At 35.7% G+C, this 23,727-nt stretch overlaps 1 protein-coding gene across 7 annotated transcripts in view; it reads left to right on the top strand.

The window, feature by feature from the left end:
- PCDH15 (protocadherin related 15) overlaps positions 1-23,727 on the top strand; it is a 914,927-nt gene that overhangs the window by 379,266 nt on the left and 511,934 nt on the right. For all 7 annotated transcript variants that reach the window (XM_031652624.1, XM_031652623.1, XM_031652622.1 and 4 more), the window contains one exon: positions 8,744-8,863. In XM_031652624.1, coding sequence (XP_031508484.1) covers positions 8,744-8,863 — 120 coding nt within the window. The remainder of the gene's footprint in view (positions 1-8,743; positions 8,864-23,727) is intronic.

Here is a 23,727-nt window from a genome sequence, read left to right as displayed (position 1 = left end):
AGCTTCAGTAACTATTGCCAGTGAACAAATTGGTTTTATTCATATTCACCACCCCCTAGCTAAGGTTATTTTAAAGAAAACTATAGACAGCATATGATTTAATGTGTAAACATCTTATATGTAAATATTTATATTTAAATGATACAGACTAATACTCAAATTTACACTTAGTGAAATATAACACAGATACAAAAAATGAACAGATCATAATTATTTACCTCAGTGGGTTTTCAAAAGTAAACACCTAAGTGTAACCACAAACAACATCAAGAATGGAATTGTTTTTCAGGTGTTCAGAAGACCGCATTTCTAAGTCACTAAATCCTCTTACAAAGCATTCCTTGATGACTAATACAGGTATTAGTTTTGCAGGTTTTGAACACTAATATAAATGGAATAGTACAGCATGTATTATTTTAATGTAATCCTTATTTTTTTCAACATTATGTTTGTGATTCATCTACACTGTTATCTCAGCAATATAGTATTTAACTGTATAAATGTCCCTCACTTTATTGAGATACTCTATTGTTGATAAACATTTTGATTATTTCTAATTTGGGTCTATTAAGAACACAGCATCAGCCAGGCATGGTGGTTGGCACCTGTAATCCCAGCACTTTGAGAGGCCGAGACTGGTGGATCACCTGAGGTCAGGAGCTCGAGACCAACCTGGCCAACATGGTGAAACCCCGTCTCTACTAAAATATAAAAATTAGCAAGGCTTGATGGCAGGCACCTATAATCCCTGCTATTTGAGAGGCTGAGGCAGGAGAATCTCCTGAATTCGGGAGGCAAAAGTTGCAATGAGCCCAAATTGTGCGGCTGCACTGCAGCCTGGGCGACAAGAGCGAAACTCTGTCTTAAAAAAAAAAAAAAAAAAAAAAAAAGGAAAGAAAATAAAAGAAGAACACAGCAGCTAGGTGCATTCCTATACATGACATTTTGGCACAAATAGGTGTGTATTGCTATCGGTAACACAAAAGAATTCTAAGAAGAAATTCTGAATTGTGGTGTGGTGTATGTATTGATTCAGAGTAGTAGATATTGCCAAAGAATTTATGTATCTAGTGATTAAATTGACTCCTACCTATAGTATAAGAGTTCCAGTTGTTCCACCTTCTGGACAAAATGATATTTTAATGATTATTAATTTGGGGCATGATGGACATATAGTAATATTACTTTGATATTTTAATTGGGATTTTCTGAGGTCTATTATAAATGAGAAATTTTTATGTGTTATTATTTTACATGTTCATTGGATATGCTCTTTTTAAATAAATTTTTGTTAAAGTATCTGTTATTATCTGACTGAATTATGAGTTGTTTATATATTCTGCATGTGAGTTCTTTATTGAGTAGACATCTTGCAAATATCTCTACTGATTGTGCAACCTGCATTTTCACAAATTCTTATTTTTAATGTATTGCAATGAGTAAATTTGTTTCATGGCTTATGTTCTGCATGTCGTATTAAATAAATCTTTACTGATTGTAATGTATTAATAAATCACGTATTATCTTATGTTTTCTTCTAGAAACTTTCTTATACTTTGCATTTTCAGTTATGGTCTACTGAAATTTAGTTTTTTTGTTTTGTTTGTTTGTTTGTTTGTTTGTTTGTTTTTGAGACAGAGTCTTGCTCTGTTGCCCAGGCTGCAGTGCGGTAGTGCAATCTCAGCTCACTGCAACCTCTGCCTCCTGGGTTCAAGTGATTTCCTGCCTCAGCCTCTCCAGTAGCTGGGATTACAGGCACATGCCACCACACCTGGCTAATTTTTTTATTTTTATTAGAGATGGGGTTTCACCATGTTGTCCAGACTGGTCTCGAACTTCTGACCTCATGATTCCCCCGACTTCGCCTCCCAAAGTGCTAGGATTGCAGACATGAGCCACTGTGCCCAGCCTGGAATTCACTTTTATGTATGTTATAAAGTAGGAATAAACATTGATTTTTTTTTTTTGGTATAGATATCTAATTGACCCAGCACCATTTATTGAAAAGGCCATTACATTCCTACTGCACTGAAATTCTTTTATTTGTTTTGATGAATCAGTTGACTCTATCTGTGGGGGTTGTTTCTGAAGAAGATAACATTAGCATGCTTGTTTATTCCCAAGTCAATCCCAAACTATTTATTTTTCTATAACTTTATGATAAAGTCTTGAAATCTGGTATTATACATCTTCTGCTTAGTTATTCTTTAGAATCATCTTTTCTATTCTGGTCCCTATGCATTTTCATGTAAATTTGAGGATCAGCTGAAAAATTTCCACATTTATAGATACATTTGGGAACCATGGATATCATCACCTTATTGAATCTGTGAATTATTTATGTACGGTATCTTTCCATGTATTTAGTTCTTTAATAAACAATAAATATACGATTTAAAGTTTCTCTGAAGAGAACTTTAATCTGACTTTAAGATTCACTGGAAGGAAATTGACTTTAAAAGGATCTATGTGAAAAATAATGAATCACAAAGCTGAATAGAGGAAGAAAAGACTCAGGCTTCAGTCTTACAATTTCTGGTTGATTGGGTCTCTCAGCCACACTACAAATGAATTACTAATATTTTCTGTTAAACATAACCAATCCTCATTATGCATGGATTCCTTTCTTGCAAATTATCCTACTTGCTAAAATGTATTTGTAACTGCAAAATCAATACTTGCAGTGTTTTTGTGATCGTTCATAGACCTTCTCAGAGTGATGAACAATTTGGCACCCCATGCTCATGTTTCCACCAGGGACCAAATGTGGTTATAGTCTGCCACCTTATTACATCTTTCATATTGCAAACAAATATTTTCTCGGTCAGTTTAGCTCCATGCATTTAACATTTTTATGTTTTTTGTCAGTGATTTTCCTATTTAATATAGCCCCTAAATGTAGTGCTGACGTGCTATCTGGCTTTCCTAAGCACAAGAAGTCTATGATGTAACTTGTGGAGAAATTACATTTGTTAGATAAGCTTCATTCAGGTTGTATATTAATAAGATGATGAAAATCCTCTGGTTCATGTATCGTGACAGCCTTGCTTCATGTTTTCTTCTGTTTAAAGGCATATTATTCATGTTATCTTTTTTGATTTGTGAGCATTTACCACTTGAATGAAGCTTATCTAACAAACATTAAATATTCATACAGTTGAATACTATACTACTAAGGTAACAGTGTAGATGAATCACAAACATAATGTTGAAAAAATAAGCCTCATATGAAAAGTATACATGCTGTAATATTCCATTTATACTAATGTTCAAAACAAGCAAGACTAACAGCCATATTAATCATCAAGCTACCCTTTGTAAGAGGATTTAGTGACTGGGAGAGTTTGTCTTCTGAAAAACCTGAAAATAGCTTCATGCTTGATGTTGTTTGTGCTAACACTTAGGTGTTTTCTTTTGAAAATCCACAGAGGTAAATAATTATGATCTGTTTATTTTTTTTGTATCTGTGTTATATTTCACTAAGTGTATTGTAATATTAGTCTATATCCTTTCAATATAAATACTAAAATGTTTACATATGAAATTATATCATGTCTAGGATTTGCTTTAAAATAATATTAGCCATAGGGTGGTGAATATGGATGAAGCCAATTTTTTTCATTGCTAATAATTGTTGAAGTCAGTTGATGGGTAGCCACCATTATATATGTTTGGAATTTTATTTCCTAAGAAGTTAAAAGACAGCAACAACAAACACTATAGTTAATATTTTATTGTTTGTCTAGTTTATCTTTCTTCTTCTTTTGTTTATATCAATCCAAATTTCCTTTTGAATTTCTAATGCTGTGTTCTTAATAGCCCGAAATTAGAAATAAATGTTCATGAACAATAGAGTATCTAGATAAAGTGAGAGATATTCATACAGTTGAAGACCGTATTGCACGAAACTGCAAAATTAGTTGTAAACAGAGGCTGGCAGGAGCCAAACCCTGTATTTCCTCTAGGAACAATGATTCAGTATTCACTAATTCAGTGTTCATAGGGACTTTATAGAATATAACTACTGCAAAAATTGAGATCGACTCCATTTATATGAAACAGTGAATATAATGATTCTATGGGGAAATGTTGCAAATAAGGTTAGTGAGGACAAATGTTCTCTTTGTATCACTGCCATTCTTGGTTTGGCTTAAAAAAAAGCTACTCTTCTTTTACAATCACATTCTAATTTCTCTTACTATTGGTGTCTTCTTGAAATATTTGAATTTCTTGTTTGTGATTTTCTTTAACTATTACATTTGCATTCATTTGCATTTATTTATATATTTTATGTATTCCCAACAACTGTATAAAATCATTTCTGGACACAGACATGAACTAAACAAGGAAGTGATACCTTCAGGGAGCTGCCCAAGCTGATCATCATTCCATGGATAGAATGTCCTTCAGAAAAAAAACAAATTTGCATTTCTGAGACTTGTTGACATGTTAAAGGATACAGAGCAAAGCCATCTGCATGACAGATGTTCCCTGAACACTGTGAATAATAATGTATAGGGCAATATAGATTAGAATAGATAATCTGTCATGTGAAGATTTTCAACTCCCACAAAATATTCAGAAATTCACAAAGCACTAGTGTCTTCTGTCCCCTGTAATGAGTAATAGTGATGTGTTAGTATATTTATATTTCTGAAATACATGTCTATTTGTGTGTGTACATGTATATGTACATATTTCTGGTAGGCATACTCATAAATAAAATGAATGAAATTGAATGCTGAAATCCACTATTTTTTGGAGACAGGATCTTGCTCTGTTGCCCAGGCTGGAATGTAGTGGTGAGATCAAGGGTTACTACAGTCTCAACCTCCTGGGCTCTAGCAAACTTCTCACCTCAGCCTCCAGAGTAGTTGGCAACTATAGGCATGCATGTGCCACCATGTTGGTCTATTTTTCTCTTTTTGTAGATATGGGGTCTCACTATGTTATTCAGGCTACTCTCAAAACTCTTAGGCTCCAGCAATCCTCCTGCCTCATCCTCCCAAAGTGCTGGGATTACAGGTGTGAGCCATGACACCTCCCAGGATCTACTATTTTTCAAAAACATTTTATCTGCTTCTGCTTTCTTCTGCTTTTTTGCATCTGGCATAGGCCTCTTCATTACAGCCTTTTTAGTCTTTTCAGACCTCCCATGTTTGCCCATATACCTTATCTTCTTTTTTCTCAGTTATTTCTCTCATATTAGCCTCAACCCTATCTCATATGTGAACAGGTCTGCCATTTGAGCACATCATGAAATTTGAAATCATGAAAAAATGTATGACTGATCCATTTTGTATTGCATTTTACATATGTATGGCTATTTGTACATGCTTGCATAATCTAGTAGTAGAAATAAACAGGAGTGATTTGTGCTAAGACATTTGCCTTAAATGTACAACTATGGAGGAGAGCAAATTTCACCTTGAGACACTTCCTGAGCCTGCCCATCCTCCACTGTCAACCAGTAAATACCACATTCTTGAAACTGGGAAGAAATTTTACTGAAATTGTCAGGAAAGACAGCCATGAATGAAAGAACATGCTGAAATCTAGTACTATTACACTAATGCTTTTCACTTAATTTTCAAGGAACCTAAAATTTTGTCTAAAAAAGACTTTAAAATTATATTTAGGGATTATTCATAACCCTTATATGATATGATTATAGAAAAAAGGTTTTCTGTATTCCTACAGCTAAGACAATTGTTTCTCTTTTATTTTCCATTGAAAGATATAAATTAATTAAATTTCTTATAGAAGCATATTTCTACTTGCAATATTTCAGAAATAATAGAAGTATATATGGCCACACAAATATGATTAGGGAAATTTATGTGTGGCACACAAAATGAGCTCAAATCCTGAAATGAGAACATTTGAAATTGAATTATTCTTTGGATTAAGCTTAAAATTGCAACCATGAGCAAATGCATAGTCAATTTATTTTCCTGTCGTCTATTATCAATCTTTGGTAGGCTTTGTCAGCAAATATATTTTTCAAAAGGCAATCAAAGCAATACAATGTAGAGTTTATTTTAAAGGACTACATATTAAACATTGTAACAAAGTAGAGTTTATTTTAAAGGACTATATATTAAACATTATACTTATAAATGTGATTTCTGCATGGAAAGAGCCATGTCAGTAATGAAGAAAAATATTAATTGATGGTAATGTATTAAAACATCATGCTACTTTTATGTGGCTTTTTCATCATTTCAAAAAATAAAAATGTAGAGCTAGAGAGAAACACTGATCTTTTCAATAGTTTGTGTCTTTAATTTAATCTCCCTCCGTTGTAGGGATTCAGGATCCTTTTCTTCAAAGTGAATCTGGTCCAATAGTATACATTACCCTAGTAAGTAGATTGAAAGGCATGGGCACCCCTTTTTTTTTTCCCTCAAAATTTCCACAGAAAGTACTGTTTAATTTTTTTAATTTGTTTTATTTTGATTTTTTTTGTTTTGCTTTTATGTTTACCTCCATGACATAATTATATTTTGGTAACAAAATTTTTAAGTTTGTTTTATTAGATATATGGAAACAAATCAGTGTCAGCCAACTGTAAAATTTCATAGTTTGAAAATTATGGATAAACCTGGAAGACATTATGTTAAGTGAAACTAGCCAAGCACAGATATTCAAATATTATATGATCCCACTTGTATGTGGAATCTAAAGCAGTAGAAGTAATTGAAGCAGACAATATAAGAGTGATTATTCGGGCCTGGGATGAGGATTGAGAGATGTTGGTCAAAGGATACAAAATTTAAATTTCTTGAACTAATAAATTCAATAAATCTATTGTACATGGTAACTATAGTTAATAACTATGTATTTTTGAAAATAGATTTTAAGTGCTCTCACCACAAAAAAGTATGTAATAGATATATTAATTAGCTTGGTTTGGCCATCGCATGAAGTATACATATTTTAAAACAACATGTTGTACACAACAAATATACAAAATTCTATGTGTTGATTTAAAAATAAATTGGTAATAAAAATATCAAAGCATAGCTACATAAGAATGGGTGAATATTTATAAAAGATAAGTATGTCTTTTGTAACAGGAATTCCATTAAAAAAGAAAAACATTAGAACGTCAGCTTGGAAGCTATTTAGCTGACTAACAATTCTACTAAGTCTATCCTCAGTGGTCCCTTGATGTCTTCATAGGTACTATTTAAACCATCTCTTCTCACTTCATTCTCAGCTCTCCAAAGTTTGACTTTAATGTTGCCTGCTAGGAAACTGGGCCTTATAAATACTGAACTTCCTTGTATTTATGGTTTATGTTTAAATCATATTCTTTTCCTAAATCAGAGATTGCAAACTAGTGTCGTTGTTGAGGCAATGGGCATATTTTATTTTACCTATTTATATTTTAATGTTTAAAAATCTGTTGTCAATTTTATCATCAAGATATTTTACATAAAATTAAAATATTAACAGACTTTGTAGCATGGGCTCCATATTCCAAGATGGCAAGAATTCTCTGGGATTTAGTAGCAGCTACCCTCTCTGAGTAGCATCAGAGAGGGCATGTTCTATCCATTTGCCACCATCTCATCATGCTTGCTTCACTCATTTACATTACCTGAGGGACCCTTGTAAAATGTGAATTTTCAGTTTCTGAAAATAAAATTGAATAAGACAACTTTTTTGTTGCCTCTTAAGCTATTTTTACCATGAAGGAATCCTAATCAAAAATTAAGAAAACAAATCTCAGAGCAAACTTTAAAAGGTTCCAGTCTGTAGAGGCACAGAGCTTATGTTTACTGATGAAGTGCATTTAGTTCCTCTAACAATGCAATTATAGAAACAAAGTGCAAAATGCAAGCACAAGAAAAGGGGCATCATCTTCTGATGTGGCCTGTGTAATGCCATTTGAGGGGTGGTATAGGAGGAGGTGATATCTAATTAAGTTGAAATTTAACTAATGAGTAGTATTTCAGCTAAAACCTAAAAACTGGGAGGGGATAAATGAAAAAAAAAATGCTCTGGTTATAACAGCACATTGTACAAAAACCTACTGGTAAAAAAATAAATAACAGTGATTCTCTTGTGGGCATAAGTAAGAATTAAGACTAGCCATTTAGGTCACACATCAAATCATGGTTTTGTGTGCCACACACATTAAGTTCTGGTGTTTTAATGCAAAATGAAAAGATGTGGCTATCTCTCCAGCTGCTGTGACCTGATCGTGTTCTACTCAACCAATATCAGAAGCACTCAAGAGACTCTCAATAGTTTCCTCTAATGGACAGACTATTCATTGTCCCAAATTTCTCTTTCTCAAACTTGCACCTTGCATATAATTATCAACCTGGATTTCATTGCCCTCTCATAAATCTTTTTTTTTATTTTAAACTAACTTTTTCTTACAGTTTAAATTCTAGCCTGTAGGTAACATTGCATCAAGGGTTTTGAGGAAAAACAACAGATGCAGTTTTTCCACAGGAGCTAACATGCTAAGGCCTATAAATTGGTCCAAATGTGTTTAACACTGAATCAGGGTCTTCTGTTTCTTCACCCATAGCAAGAATCACAAAGTTGGACATTTCAGACATTTTAAGAACTCCTGTGTAAGACTCAAAACTGTTCTTTTGAAACATTTCAGTTTGTGGTTGTGGGCTGCCAACATGTTACAAAGAGCTGATTTTTATGCTGTAACATTTCTGGTGTGCAGTTGATAAAATGAGAATTGATATTTAAAATCTTCTTTTTCTTTCAGCTCACTCCAGTTGGTACCACGATATTCACAGGATTTTCAGGAGACAATGGAGCTACAGATATAGATGATGGACCAAATGGACAGATAGAGTACGTTATTCAGTATAATCCAGATGATCCGGTATGTAAATACCTATTAGCAATGTAATTTTCTTAAAAGGAATAAAATTAATGATTTTTTCAGCTGATATTTATTGTATTATTCAGTAACTTCCAGAACCAGATTAGTAATGATGCTATGATTTAAAAAGTCTCAAAATTGAATCATTTTTAATATTTATGCTTTATTGCTAGAAGCTAATTTTTGATTGTATTTTTAGATAAGGTTTAAAATATATTCATAGACATAATATGCCTCCTTTACTAAATTTCTGTTATGTCTGTGGTCTCCAAAGCATTCCAAACAAATCACTGGAGATGAGATAACAAATGTCAAACATGGATTTTATGCAACTTATAAATTAATACCAATATTGTTGCTATACCACAAGAACACACACCAAGTATTGCTGGAGTTGACAAGTCTTTAAAATTCTAGCCGTCCACCTATTAAACCGAAGATAGGGAAGACAAGACAAAGCCGCTAGCTATAGTCTGTTTTATTTTGCTTTTTCTTCCTTTTTTCCCATTATACAAAGATTTCTATGTTGTTCTTTTAGGCCATGAATCATTTCCCCTAATGATATATTATTAAAAAGAAAAAGACAAAATAAGATTTTATTTAACAGAAGCTAGACCTGGAAGTCCTGCCTGATATCTCCCCACTTTCTTTTCTTGAAACAGCTCCTTAAAATCCCATGGACTCCCCAAAGCAATTATAAATGCACTAATTAAATAAGCTTTCAAATCAAATGCATCTCTTTTATGTTTAATAAATATTAGAAATATAAAGAATGGTGAAGTTAACATTTTGCCCTTATTTTTACCATTGTATGTTGTAGATAAGCTTTAGACAAACAAGCAAAAACAAACAAACAAACAAACAAAAACTCTGTTGGGATAGTAAAGACTGAGAACTCAGAGTAAGATCTACATCACAAATTTATTGCGTTATATTAAGTAAATTTTGGATACATTTTCTCATTTTATCCTCACAAATCAGTTAAAAGTAGTATTATCTCTGTTGCATAGGAAAGAAAATCTCATAAGTGAAGTGATTTGTGTTATATTACAAAACTACTTCTAAACTGTAAAATCCAGTTTCAGTATACTCTTGCCCTATTGTATTCTCACAAAAAAACTTGTTTGGGCTGTGTTAAAATTTTAATAAATTTGGAAAATAAGTATATATATATATATACTTATTATATATATATATAATTAGCAGGGTGAAGGTCAGGTTTTAGAATTTGTTCTGTTCTTTTCTTTTTTTCTTTTCTTTCTTTTCTTTCTTTTTTTTTTTTTTTGCTTTTTTTCTCAAAAAGAGGACTTTTTTTAAGGCAGAGACAATAAAACCAAGAGTTGGGGACATGATGAGAATGCGACAGAGAAGGACAGTATGAAGGGTTACATAAGAAATGAAGTGGAAAGTTGCAAAGAAACAGCAGAGGAAAAGACAGCAGAAATGCTTTTTGTTAAATGTAGAAACAGCTGACTGAACATTCTATTTCTAAACCACTCAATTTGTTTGCTCTTTAGGTATTTTTTTAAAGAATTAATTGTAGGTGTGTGCCATGTTTCTAACTCAAATTTTATGAAGGTGACTTTCTAATCTTTACTCCCCAAGCTGTAAAAATAAAACCTCCCAGCAAGTATCAAATGACCAGTCCATGTGTTTTAGGGAGATATTTATTGCATGCATAAAAAGATTCAATGTTTAGATATAGTTTGAGAGCAAAAATGTATTACTTTAAACTATCTCTCTGCTTAAAATGTAGACATTTAGTAAGGCTTAAATTCTTTGTTAACTGTCCAATAAATCTGTCTCAATGCCTTCCCATTCCAGGGATGTGTAGGTTTGCTGTCCAATATAATATGTAACTCTTACTCCCTACAGAGTGGATAAACCAATCAGTCACACACATTTTCAAAATTACAAATGAAAAAAGAAAAATAAATAACATAGGTTTTAGCAAGCTAAAATGCTCTTAATTCTGTGGACAAAATAATAAGACATCACGACCCTTAACTTAGGATGTATTGAAGGAAAAAAGCATTAACCAAGGTACAATCTTAAGGAGAGAATCCACCTTTAGACTTCATATAAAATTAGTGTAAACCTCAGTACCAGTTTCTTCTCTTGTAAGACCTGTGAGGAAATACATGCTAAATTGTATGTTCTGCTACTACTAAATCTCTAGTAATTCTGCTTATATTAATAGCACCATAATGTGGTACTTTTACTAGTCAAAATAATAACATCTCAATAATAACAAACTATTGTAAATTCTTCACCCTAACTATTTTATTTAATATATGAATAAAATTGGAATAGCTAAAATTGAGCCTTTCTGTTCTGTTGCAAATCTTTTTATTGCAATTGAAATGATGTTCTAAAACAAAGAAGCAACAAGTTTGGGAATAAATAGTTGCTGAACTGATTGATCCAATTTAAAGTAAAAGTGTCAAAATAGTGTGCATTTTCACACTTCTATAAAGAATATCTAAGACTGGGTAATTTATAATAAAGGAATTTTAATGGACTCACAGTTCCAAATGGCTGGGAAAGTCTCAGGAAACTTACAATCACAGCAAAAGGGAAAGGGGAAGGAAGGAACATCTTACATGGCAGCAGGAGAGAGAGAGTGAAGGGGGAATTACCACTATTAAACCATCAGATCTCATGAGAATGCCCTCACTGTCACAAGAACAGCATGGGGAAAACTGCCCCATGATTCAATCACCTCCCACCAGGTCACTCCCTAGAAACATGGAGATCACGATTCAACATGAGATTGGAGTTGGAACACAGAGAAAAATCATGTAATTCCACCCCTGGCCTCTTCCAAATCTCTTGTCCTTTTGACATTTCAAAACCAATCATGTCTGCTCAATAGTTCCCTAAAGTCTTAAATCATTTCAGCATTAACTCAAAAGTCTAAGTCCAAAGTTTCATCTGAGACAAGGCAACTCCTTTTAACATATGAGCCTATAAAATCAAAAACAAGTTGTTACTTCCAAGATACAATGAGGATACAGATATTATATACATTACATACACTCATTCCATATGTGAGAAATTGGCCAAAATAAAGGTGCCACAGGTCCCATGGAAGTCCAAAACCCAGAAGGGCAGTTATTAAATCTTAAAGCTTAGAAATAATCTCATTTGACTCTGTGTCTCACATCCAGGGCACACTAATGCAAAGGGTAGGCTTCCAAGGCCTTGGGCAGCTCTGCCCCTGTGGCTCTGCAGGGTACAACCCCTGCAGCTGCTTTAACAGGCTGGCATTGAGTGCTTGTGGCTTTTTCAACCACATGGTGCAAGCTGTCTGTAGATCTATCATTCTGGGATCTGGAGGAGACAGTGGGCTTCTTTTCACAGCTCCACTAGGCAGTCCCAAGTGAGGACTCTGTGTGGGCACTCCAATTCCACTTTTTCCCTCTGCATTATGCTAGCAGATGTTTTCCATGAGGGCTCCACCCTTGCAGCAGATGTCTGTCTGGACATACTGGCATTTTCATACATCGTCTGAAACTGAGATGGAGGTTCCCAAAGCTCAACTCTTGTCTTCTATGTACCTTCAGGCCCAACACCACATGCAAGCCACCAAGGCATGGGGCTTGCACCCTCTGGAGCAATAGCCTGAACTGTATGTTGGTCCCTTTTAGCCATGGCTGGAGCAAGAGTGGCTGGGACACAGGATGCTATGTCTTAGGGCTGCACAGAGCAGTGGGGCCCTGATCCAAGCCCAGAAAACCTCCTAGGCCTCCAGGCCTGTGATTTGAGGGGTTGCCATGAAGATCCCTAAAATGCCCTGGAGACATATTTCCCATTGTCTTGTCTAATATTTGGCTGCTCGTTACTTATGCAAATTTCTGCACCCAATTTGACTTTTCCCCCAGAAAATGGGATTTTCTTTTCTACCACATGATCAGGCTGCAAATTCTTCAAAGTTTTATTCTCTGCTTCCCTTTTAAACATAAGTTCCAATTTCACATAATGTCTTCATGAACACATATGACTGTACGCTTTCAGAAAAAGCCAGGTCACATCTTGAATACTTTGCTGCTTAGAAATTTCTTCTGCCAGATGCTGTAAATCATCTTTCTCAAATTCCAGGTTCCACAGATCTGGAATTTGTGGAAGGGCAGGAGCAAAATGCCACCAGTCTCTTTGCTAAAGCATAGCAAGAGTGACTTTTGCTCCAGTTCCCTATAAGTTCTTCATCTCCATCTGAGACCACCTCAGCCTGGACTTCATTGTCCATACCACTACCAGCATTTTGATTGAAACCATTCAAAAAGTCTCTAGGAAGTTCCAAACTTTCCCACATCTACATGTTTTCTTCTGAGCCCTCCAAACTGTTCCAACCTTTGCCCATTACCCAGTTCCAAAGTTGCTTCAACATTTTCAGGTTATCATTTTAACAGTACTCCACCATCCCAGGACCAACTGCTTGTATTAGTTTGTTATCACACTGCTATAAAGATAGTACCTGAGAGTGGGTAATTTACAGAGAAAGGAGGTTTAATTGACTTATAGTTCTGAATGTCTAGGGAGGCCTCAGGAAACTTGCAATCATGGCAGAAGGTGAAGGAGAAGCATGGTGCATCTTACATGCAGCAGGAGGCAGAAAGAGTGAAAAGGGAAGTGCCACTTTTAGACCATCAGATCTCGTGAGAACTCACTATGAGGAGAACAGCATGGGGGAAACTGCCCCCATGAGCCAGTCACCTCCTACCAGGTCCCTCCCTCAATACATGGGGATTACAATTTGACATTGTAATTTGTTTTAGGTGGTGACACAAAGCCAAACCATATCAACTAAATGGTTAGGCAGACATGATCAGGGCAGGAGAGGACCACCCCCAGGAATGTCAGCTGACCATCAGGTGATGGTTAGGTGGCTTTTAAACTTTCTCTGTAAAATAATAATTAGTAGCAGTCAGTGCCAGGGAAAGATAGCCTGCCAATAGACAGAAAACACTTGAAGCTGGTGATCAGCAGCTTCCCAATAAGAGCTGAGAAGTTGGGTGAGAGGGCTGAAGCATGCATGTTAAGAGGCAAAAAGGCAGAATTTTACTAGTATATGACCTTTTTGTGGGAATGCTCAACTGGCAAGGGAAAAATGCCTCAAGTAAGCATGCACACAACTTCAGTAAACATGCTGCGCATGAAGCCCCTCCCAAGTGCACCAGCAGGCACTGTGCATGTGGACAGCCTGCCCCAAAAGAAAAATCAAGGGAGGAGAATTGCAAATCCCCAAACCATGCCAATGTAGAAAACCTTCAGTGAAGGGATGAACAAGGCTCTTTGACGTTTCAAGTCACCCACTTAGCCGTCTTCCAAGAGAATTTTGCTTACTTTCATTCCTGCTCTAAAACTTTTTAATAAGCTCTCACTCCTGCTCTAAAACTCACCTCAATCTCTCCCTCTGCCTTAAACTTACTCCTTACCCAAATCACATTCTTTCCTCTGAAGTTAGGAACGAGTTGCCAGAGATCCATATGGATTCACTGCTATTAACAAAAGCACTTGAGCTGTTTATCAAAAAAGTTTGGTTCTTCCTCTCTTTGGATACATGCTAGAGGTGTACTTTTCTTGCCTGGAGAAAAGTATTTGCTTTGAATAATGAAGTGCAAACTCAAAGAACCAATATACAAGTAATCATATTCCCTGCCCCTGTTGTTATGATCAGAGAAAAACATGTTGAGGAGAAACATTCATTAGCCAATGACAAAAATAAAGAGAGACCACTTGCTGATGCATATTAGATATATAGATACGAAGAGTAAAGAAAAAATAAAAGTTTAAGGGTTTGTTCCTGCAGCATTCCCGATCCTTTCATGGATGAAGTATTTAGAAAAAAAAATAATTTAGTAAATATCTTATTCTAAAAATCCTCTAGATAATTGTTAAAGAAAAATATTATTTAATGATGTATTTAAACATAGTTAGAAAGTCCTTATTCAGGACCACTGCAATGAGTATAGAAATCATTGCAGTGAGGTCTTGCAAGTGGAGAGAGATATTGGGCTCAACTACAGATAAAACATTGGCAAGTGGGACTTTGTAGCCAAGGAGCAGGGTCGGGGTCACTGGATGGAAAATTACTGGGAGAAAACATCAGAGATATGGGGGATTCTGGCTAAAATAAGCTAATATGATTGTTGCTGAAGACAAGTCAGGGTAATCAGACATCATCTAATGGGTGGTGCAGGATGAGAAACCTGATGAGTTATCAAGGTAGATCATTTATCAAAGATAGAGGAGTTCTTGCTAAAGTGATTTAGTATGGTTCTTTGTTAAAAAGTGATTTTATAAGGAAGTATACAGATGAACCTAGGAGAAGATTCAGAAGCCTGATCAAGTTTGGCCAAGCAAAGAATCTTTGTCAGTCCCCACTAATGTTCACAAGAAGAAGTATTCTTCTTTCCTTTGTATAATATAAGTTCATTTTCTCAATTGGTTACCTTCTGTTTATTAAGTACAACTTGAATTATCTGTTGGAACTTGGTAGTAGAGACTATGTAAAAATGTGTACTGGACAATATATGTTGTCAGGCCTTTAATGAGGGACGTTTAATTTCTATGCAATCTGTAGTGTACTCATCACTGTTATTGTAAAATACTGTTGACATATTTTTTGTTTAATGCCTTCATGGTAATACAAAGTAAAGTAAGAGTGTCCATAATGCACTGAACTAATTCAGAGGTGTCCATCTAATCTTTTGACTTCCCTGAGCCACACTGGAAGAAAAAGAATTGTCTTGGGCCACACATAAATTACATTAACACGAATGATAGCTGATGAGCTAATAATAAAAATTCACAAATAAATCTTATAATGTTTTAAGGACATTTACAAGTTTGTGTTGGGCCACATTCAAAGCCAACCTGGGCCCCATGTAGCTGGTGGGCTATGGGTTGGACAAGCTTGAATCAGATTGTTTTGAAAAAAATGAAAGAAAAACTCTGAAGTGGGTAAGAATTTGTCATCACATGACCTGCAATAACTTTCATTTTTGAGGATGTGTCTTCTTAGAAAAATCTAAATATAGCTATTCTGATATATTAAATCTCATTGTTAGAAAGATTAGTATATTTATACAATAAATTATCATGTCTTTTTTATCTTATTTTTTTTTTTTTATTTTAATGCCAGACTGGAGGCATGTTTATTCAGCATTTTAGGTCTGACCTAAAATGATGAGGAGGAGACTGATGACATGTCCCTTGTAGCAATCTCCAGTGGACTGAGGAAGCAGCACAACATTGCTATTAACTAATATTACTACTCAGAAAAAAGAAAAAATGAAAACACTTAAGCAATATGAATAAGCAGCTTCTTTCTTTGAGGTATTACAGTGCTGTTTCAGTGGGTGGTAACATCTTTTATCAAGTCCTCCTGAGTAAATTGTCCTTCTTTTGTAATATGTTTCACTCCCTGTAGCTTTGAGAGAATTCAGAAAATATGAGCCATAATTTTCATTTGTAATGTGTAAGCATTTGAATTATCTGAGTCAGAAAGTTAAAACCATATTTTAAGGACAAACGATTTTTAAACAAATCACCATCCTGAAGTAGTTCTGTATATATATATAAGTCAAAGTCCAAATTTCAGATGTCAATAAAATATTTAAGGTCAAGCTAAAACAGTGATTACTTATTCCTAGGTAGGTTACTAAAAAAATTTACTGTAGTTTAATAATACTTTGCAGGGTACATTATATCATGAGATTCCCATGCCTCCATAAATTCATAATATTCTAATTTTACTGGAAACTCATGTATAATTACGTCATGGTGTAAAGGCCTTCTTTTCGTAAAACTTTGAACCTCAGTCTTTTCACACCAACACTGTGACTTTTAAGTTTACAACATATATGCTTCAAAACCCAACCAAGCACAAATACAGTTTCCTGGGAAGTTGACTGGAATAAGATAAGTTGAACTGCATTGTAATCATAATGTAGCATTAAATGTGCACGAATCTATTTTGTATTTGTTTGAGGGAGAGTGGTAAATTTGTATTGTGAGCAAAAGACCTCTGGAAAGGAATTTGGAGAAAAGAGACTTTATTTCAGTGAACAGTTTTCAAACCATGGATATACAGCCTGTGGTTTCAAGCTAAGATACATTTCAGAGAACAAATACAGGGTTAGGGTTTTATAGCTAAAGTTCCCACCCAGGTTCCCAATTAGCTGTCTTCATCCAAATGAAGGATAGATCCTTGCTTAATTCTGATTGGTCAAAACAGATGAGTCATGACTGTTCTATACACTGATTGGTTGATTCATGTGTGCTCTGATTGGTTGATTTCCAAGCTCCAAACCAGAAGTTTCTGTCAGATGTTTCTTTTAAAGGGCTGGTGCTAAAAGGCCAGTGTAGGGATGGCATAGGGGGCAAAAGGTAGTAGTTCCAGCCACAGTTTATCTTGGCACCAAGAACAGTATCTGTTTTTGTTTCATTGTTGTATTAGTCCGTTTTCACACTGTTGATAAAGACATACCTAAGACTGGATAATCTATAAAGAAAAAGAGGTTTAATGGACCCACAGTTCCATGTGGCTGGGGAGGCCTTTCAATCATGGCAGGAGGTGAAAGACAGGTATTACATGGCAGCAGACAAGAGAGAATTGAGAGCCTTATAAATCGCTGATAAAACCATCAGATCTTGTGAGACTTGTTCACTAACATGAGAACAACATGGGAAAGACCCATCCCCATGATTTAAGTATCTCTCACCAGTCCCTCCCTCAACACTTGGGGATTATAGGAGCTACAGTTGAAGGTGAGGTTTGAGTGGGGATTCAGTCAAATCATATTGCTCTACACCTGGCACCTCCCAAATCGCATGTCCTCACATTTTAAAACCAACACATTTTACCAACAGTCCCTCAAAGTCTTAACTCACTTCAACATTAACTCAAAAGCTCAGAGTTCAAATTCTTATCTGAGACAAAGCAAGTTCCTTACAACCATGAGCCTGTAAAATCAAAAGTAAGTTAATTACTTCCTAAATAAAATGAGGGTACAGGCACTGGGTATGTGTATATATAACATATATATATATTCATTCCAAATGAGAGAAACTGACAAAAACAAAGGGTTCAAAGGCCCTATACAAGTCCAAAATCCAGTGGGGCAGTCAAATCTTAAAGCTCCAAAATGATCTTCTTTGACACCATGTCTCACATCCAGGTTATGCTGATGCAAGAAGTGGGTTCTCATGGTCTTGGGCAGCTCCACCCCTGTTGCTTTGCAGGGCACAGCCTCCCTCCTGGCTGCTTTCACAGTTTGACATTGTGTGTCTGCTGCTTTTCCAGGCATGCAGTGCAATCTGTCGGTAAATCTACTTTCTGGGGTCTGGAGGACAGTGGCTCTCTTCTCACAGCTTCACTAGGCAGTGTGCCAGTGGCAACTCTTTGTGGGGACTTCAACCCCACACTTCCCTTCCATGCTGCCCTAGCAGAGGTTCTCCATGAGGGCCCTGCCCCTGCAGCAAACTTTTATCTGGACATTCAGGCATTTCCATACATGCTCTGAAATCTAGGTGTAGGTTCCCTAACCTCAATTCTTGACTTCTATGGACCCATAGGCTCCACACCATGTGAAAGCTGTCAAGGCTTGGGGCTTGCACCCTCTGAAGCCACAGCCCGAGCTATATCTTGACTCATAGCCATGGCTGGAGCAGCTGGGACACAGGGCACCGAGTTCCTAGACTGCACACGGAACGGGGGTCCTGGACCTGGCCCATGAAACCACTTTTTTCTCCTAGTCCTTCTGGCCTATGATGGGAGGGGGCTGCCACAAATGTCTCTGACACACCCTGGAGACATTTTCCCCATTGTCTTCGTGATTAACATTTGGTTCCTCATTACTTATGCAAATTTCTGCAACTGGCTTGAATTTCTTCTTAGAAAATGGGTGTTTCTTTTCTATTGCATCATCAGGCTGCACATTTTCTGGACTTTTATGCTCTGTCTCACTTTTAAAACTGAATGCTTTTAATGACACTCAAGTCACATCTTGAATGCTTTGCTACTTAGAAACTTATGTCACCAAATAACCTAAATCATCTCCCTCAAGTTCAAGGTTCCACAAATCTCTACATCAGGGGCAAAATGCCACCAGTCTCTTTGGTAAAACATAGCAAGGGTCACCTTTACTCCAGTATCCTCATCTCCATCTGAGACCACTTTACTCTGGATATCATTGTCCATATCGTTATCAGAATTTTGGTCAAAGCCAACAAAAAAGTCTCTAGGAAGTTCCAAACATTCCTGCCTTTTCCTGTCCTTCTGAGCCCTCCAAACTGTTCCAACCGCTGTCTGCCACCCAGTTCCAAAGTTGCCTCCACATTTTCGGATATCTTTACAGCGGGACCTCAATCTACCAGTACCAATTTACTTTGTTAGTCTTTTTTCACACTTCTGATAAAGACATACGTGAGACTGGGTAATGTATAAGGAAAAAGAGGTTTAATGGACTCACAGTTCCATGTGCCTGGGGAGGCCTCACAATCATGGTGGAAGGCGAAAGGCATGTCTTACATGGAGGCAGACTAAGAGAGAATTGAAAGTCAAGTGAAAGTGATTTCCCCTTATAAAAGTATCAGATCTCGGGATACTTATTCACTACCACAAAAACAGTATAGGGGAAATGCCGTGATTCAATTATCTCACACCAGGTCCCTTCCACAACACATGGGAATTATGGAAGCTACAATTCAAGATGAAATATGCATGGGGACACAACAAAACCATATTAATTGTAGAAAGGAAGATCCTGTGATGCTTTGACATCTTTCTGAGAACACAGAGTACGTGACCACTTTGTCACCCTGGCATGGCTACCTGGTTTTGTTGATTTTCTTTTAACTTACTTCAGTTAGTCATAGGGAGTCCATTTTGCCTATCAGCCAGGGACATGTTTTAACAGTATGAAACAGAAAAGATGATCAGATTATTGGGACTTTCTCTTAGGAGCTAAGTTAATGTTGCCTGCTCAAATCCCAGTCCGTCTTGGGTGGAAAAAAATTGCATAGCCTTACTTAGTCCTCCACTTTTTACTTCAGGAAATTAGATTAGAGGAGACACACGAACAATGACAATAACATAGAATGTTCAGCAGCTGATGGCACAGTAGCCTGAGCTTAATCAGAGACAAGTTTAAGGCAGACTAAAGATTGATAAGGGCAAAATTGATGCTGTTTATTGGAACTAAAACACTGACTCACAGTTATATTCATTGTGAACAAATGGGCAAAACCCAAAGAGAGAAGAGAGAGGTACAGAAAAAGATACAGAGATAAGGAAGAGATTTCAAAAAAAAAGTGTCAAAAAACAATAAGAGAATTTACAGCCTCGTAGAGACAAATATAAAATCCTAATTATCTAAATTTCCACCACTTCTCAATTACAGGCCCATTGAGGCACTTTTGTACTAAGGCTCTGCCTTTAGGTCAGCAGAAAATATATGTACGTGTGTGTGTGTGTTCTTTAAAAACTGTCTTCTTTTGAACTGAATTTCTAGTCATCACAGGTGAAAAAAGAATATTACAAACAATACTTACAACATAGGTGTGAAACACTGAAGTCTTTCCCTCTTTCCTAAAAATGATGAATGACCAAATCTATCAGCTGAGAAGAAATAGTGCTAATGACCCCATATTCCATTTCTAGAGCATCTTTAACTGTAGGATTCAACACCTTCTTGCAGAGAGCTGCCATTTTATCTAAACTGGTGCAAACCCATATTAGTACGGGGATTCTGGGGAGATGGAATCATCTTGGGAAACAGAGTTGCTAGAGCATCAGCATTCCTTCTCCCTCCGTTATTGAATATGAATATGTGTGGTGTGGATGTTACAGCTGTCTCCTGCCCTGCTTCCCATATCTGTGATAGTGATAAATTGCTTAAACTGCCTTATGCCCTCATTTTACTAAATGGAGAATTATCCCTTATTTGACAGTTGTTGTCACTGAACTGTCAGGAAGTAGTGAGTGGACCTTTCTTAATGGAGGCCAGGTGTTTGGGGCCTGTGGGTATTAAATCATTTAACCATAATTGGATTTTTCTTATTAATACAGTGCCGATAAACAGCACTTAAATTCTCATCACCCAAAAAAGCCAATGTTAGTTTGTGTTTTAAAGTGAATATCCACGACTATCAGAAAGGGGGCAATGACCTGGCTTTAGTAATGTAAGCTTGCTTAAGTAAATGGGCATTGCTCTGTTCCCAAACTTTTCTGCTTCGTTGGTGGAACAAACTTCTAAGAATGAAAGAAAAGAAAAATAAATAGCAAGAATAGAGAGTGCAGTCACTCTTAGACTTATATAGTACAGTGATTTCTCAAAGTAAAACCTGAGTCACCTGCATCAGAATCAACTGGTAGGTTTATTAAAAATGCTGATTCCTGAGGATTTCTGGAATTTGGGGTAATAGATTCTAGGAATCTACAATCCTAATGATACATGCCTATGATTCTTGTGCATTCTAAGCTTTAAGAATGTTCTAAGTATTGTTTCATTTTTTTTCATGGCTCTATCATGTATTTATTTATTAAAAAAATTCTACTTTTTTCCTTGCTTAATGTGCCTTTTTTTTTTTTTTAACTTTTTAGGTAAACGCTAGAGAAATATCATTAAAGCAAGGCATTTACTTAGGGTTGATCTAATCCAATATTCTTTTTACTAGAGGAAAAAGACTATCATAAAGATATATCTACATTTTACTTCTAATTTTCTTGACTATTATTCTATGTTTAGAGAAAGAATGAGTACTCAATAATTGCTTAATTAATGAATTAAATTTAATGCAGTGGCTTTCAATATGCAACATTTCAGAAGCACCATTGATCATAAAGTAAATCCTATCCTTATGTTATATAGAATACAAGTGCTAATAAAATGAAAATCTAGATCGGGGCGGTGGCTCACACCTGAAATCCCAGAACTTTGGGAGGCAAGGTGAGCAGATCACTTGAGGTCAGGAGTTCGAGACCAGACTGGCCAACATGTTAAAACGCCATCTCTACTAAAAATAAAAAAATTTAAAAAATTAGCCAGGTGTGGTGGCACATGCCTGTAGTCCCAGCTACTCAGAGGCTGAGGCAGGATAATCGCTGGAACCCAGGAGGCAGAGGTTGCAGTGAGCTGAGATTGTGCCACTGCACTCCAGCCTGGGTGACAGAGCAAGACTCCATCTATCTCAATAAATAAATAAATAAATAAATGAAGTAAAATTAAAATCTAAGAATCTATAAAATCTCTAAAGGATAGATAAAGATGATAAGAATTCAGTGCAATTGAAAGTGCTCTGAAGATCAATAAAGTCACTAATAACTATTATTTTTAAGAATTCTATAAACATTCAATGAAAACTGTCAACAACAAAAAAGGTATTGCAAAGATTCATTAAGTTGCTTAGCTAGAGATATAAGGATAGGTATTTCTGCATCAGAGACTGAGACCCTTGAGGAATCTGTCAAGCAGAACAGAAGATCCCAAATAAGCGGGTTTTTTTTGGAAAAAAATAATGTGAGATCACGTCAAAGACTTAAGTCTAAATTACATTTAAAAGGTTTCACTGAGTAAAGTTTGCAAAGATTAGTACACAGAGAAATAAGTGATAGGATATTTAAGCAAGAGAAAAATAAGAGCAAATATCAGGTGTGAAGAGCCATGGCCTGTCTGGAGAAGAGAGAGGCCTACAGTGTAAAGCCATAGAGACAGGAATAATCATGTATCAAAGTGCTTTCAGCTGCAGAAATTGTACTCGCTCTCTCTCTCTATATATATAAAACATATATACATACATACTATATATATTACTATATATGCAAAAAACTAAAGATGATTTAAACAAAAAGATAATTTATTATCTATCACAATAAGTTTTTCAGACATGGGGTAATATCAAGATTTTCTCAGTAATGCAAAGACAACACAGATCCAGGCTCTTTTTATTTTATGCTCTGCTCTCACTAGCATATTAGCTATTTCTCCATAATTAATTTTATAAATAGTCCCCAAATGCTGTTTAGAACTGTTGAAGTTCTACATTTTATATCCCGACAGAAACTTCTATAACTTGAAAAGGGATTTTTAGCTTCTCTCTCTCTTTGCAATTAAGATAAAATTTTTTAATTACTCAAAATGGAATCACATGTACATCTGCAAAATGATTCCTGGTAAAACAGAATGGAATTACAATGAATGGAATTGTTTTTAAGCTAGACTATTCAAGACTCATCTCATTTAGAGACGTAGCCTCTTCTGAGGCACAATGTCACCGGATATGTGAACTAACTTGGGGTTCTGAGTCCAGTAGTTTTGTGTTAAGATGACAGTATCTTCCATATTTATGCTAGAAACTGATATATGTTTCTATATTATTGAGTCACTAAAATGTAATAACCTCGTAACAACACATTAGGATAGGTTTAACAGTGTAAATAGCAATTATTAACCAAGGTTTTGCCCATATTCAACTTACATATTTAGATTCAATCATTTTTACACTCGTCTGTCATAACTGCCAGCCCCACTCATAGGTATAAGCAACGTTGAATGAGCAAAAAATTAGGGAAAATGACAAATGTCTGTTTTTAATTGTGTTGTTCATTTTCATTTTCTGTGTTTATATTTTAAATTGTTGCTTTTAAATAACTGCATCCAAGAAAGATTTGCAAGGCCCATTACATGAGGAACGCAGAATGAATCATTTAAAAATATATATTAATTCTGCAAAATGTGCAGTGTGTGTGTGTGTCTTTATGCACCCCAGAGAAAAAGAGAGACAGACAGAGATACAAAGAGAGAAAGAAAGACAGATCACAGCTCTAGACATGGAAGGCTAAACTACGCATATTTCAT

Source organism: Papio anubis, chromosome 11, assembly GCF_008728515.1.
Source record: "Papio anubis isolate 15944 chromosome 11, Panubis1.0, whole genome shotgun sequence".
NCBI lineage: Eukaryota > Metazoa > Chordata > Mammalia > Primates > Cercopithecidae > Papio > Papio anubis.
The sequence above is the reverse complement of the archived record's forward strand: the minus strand, read 5'-3'. Positions and strand labels throughout refer to the sequence as shown.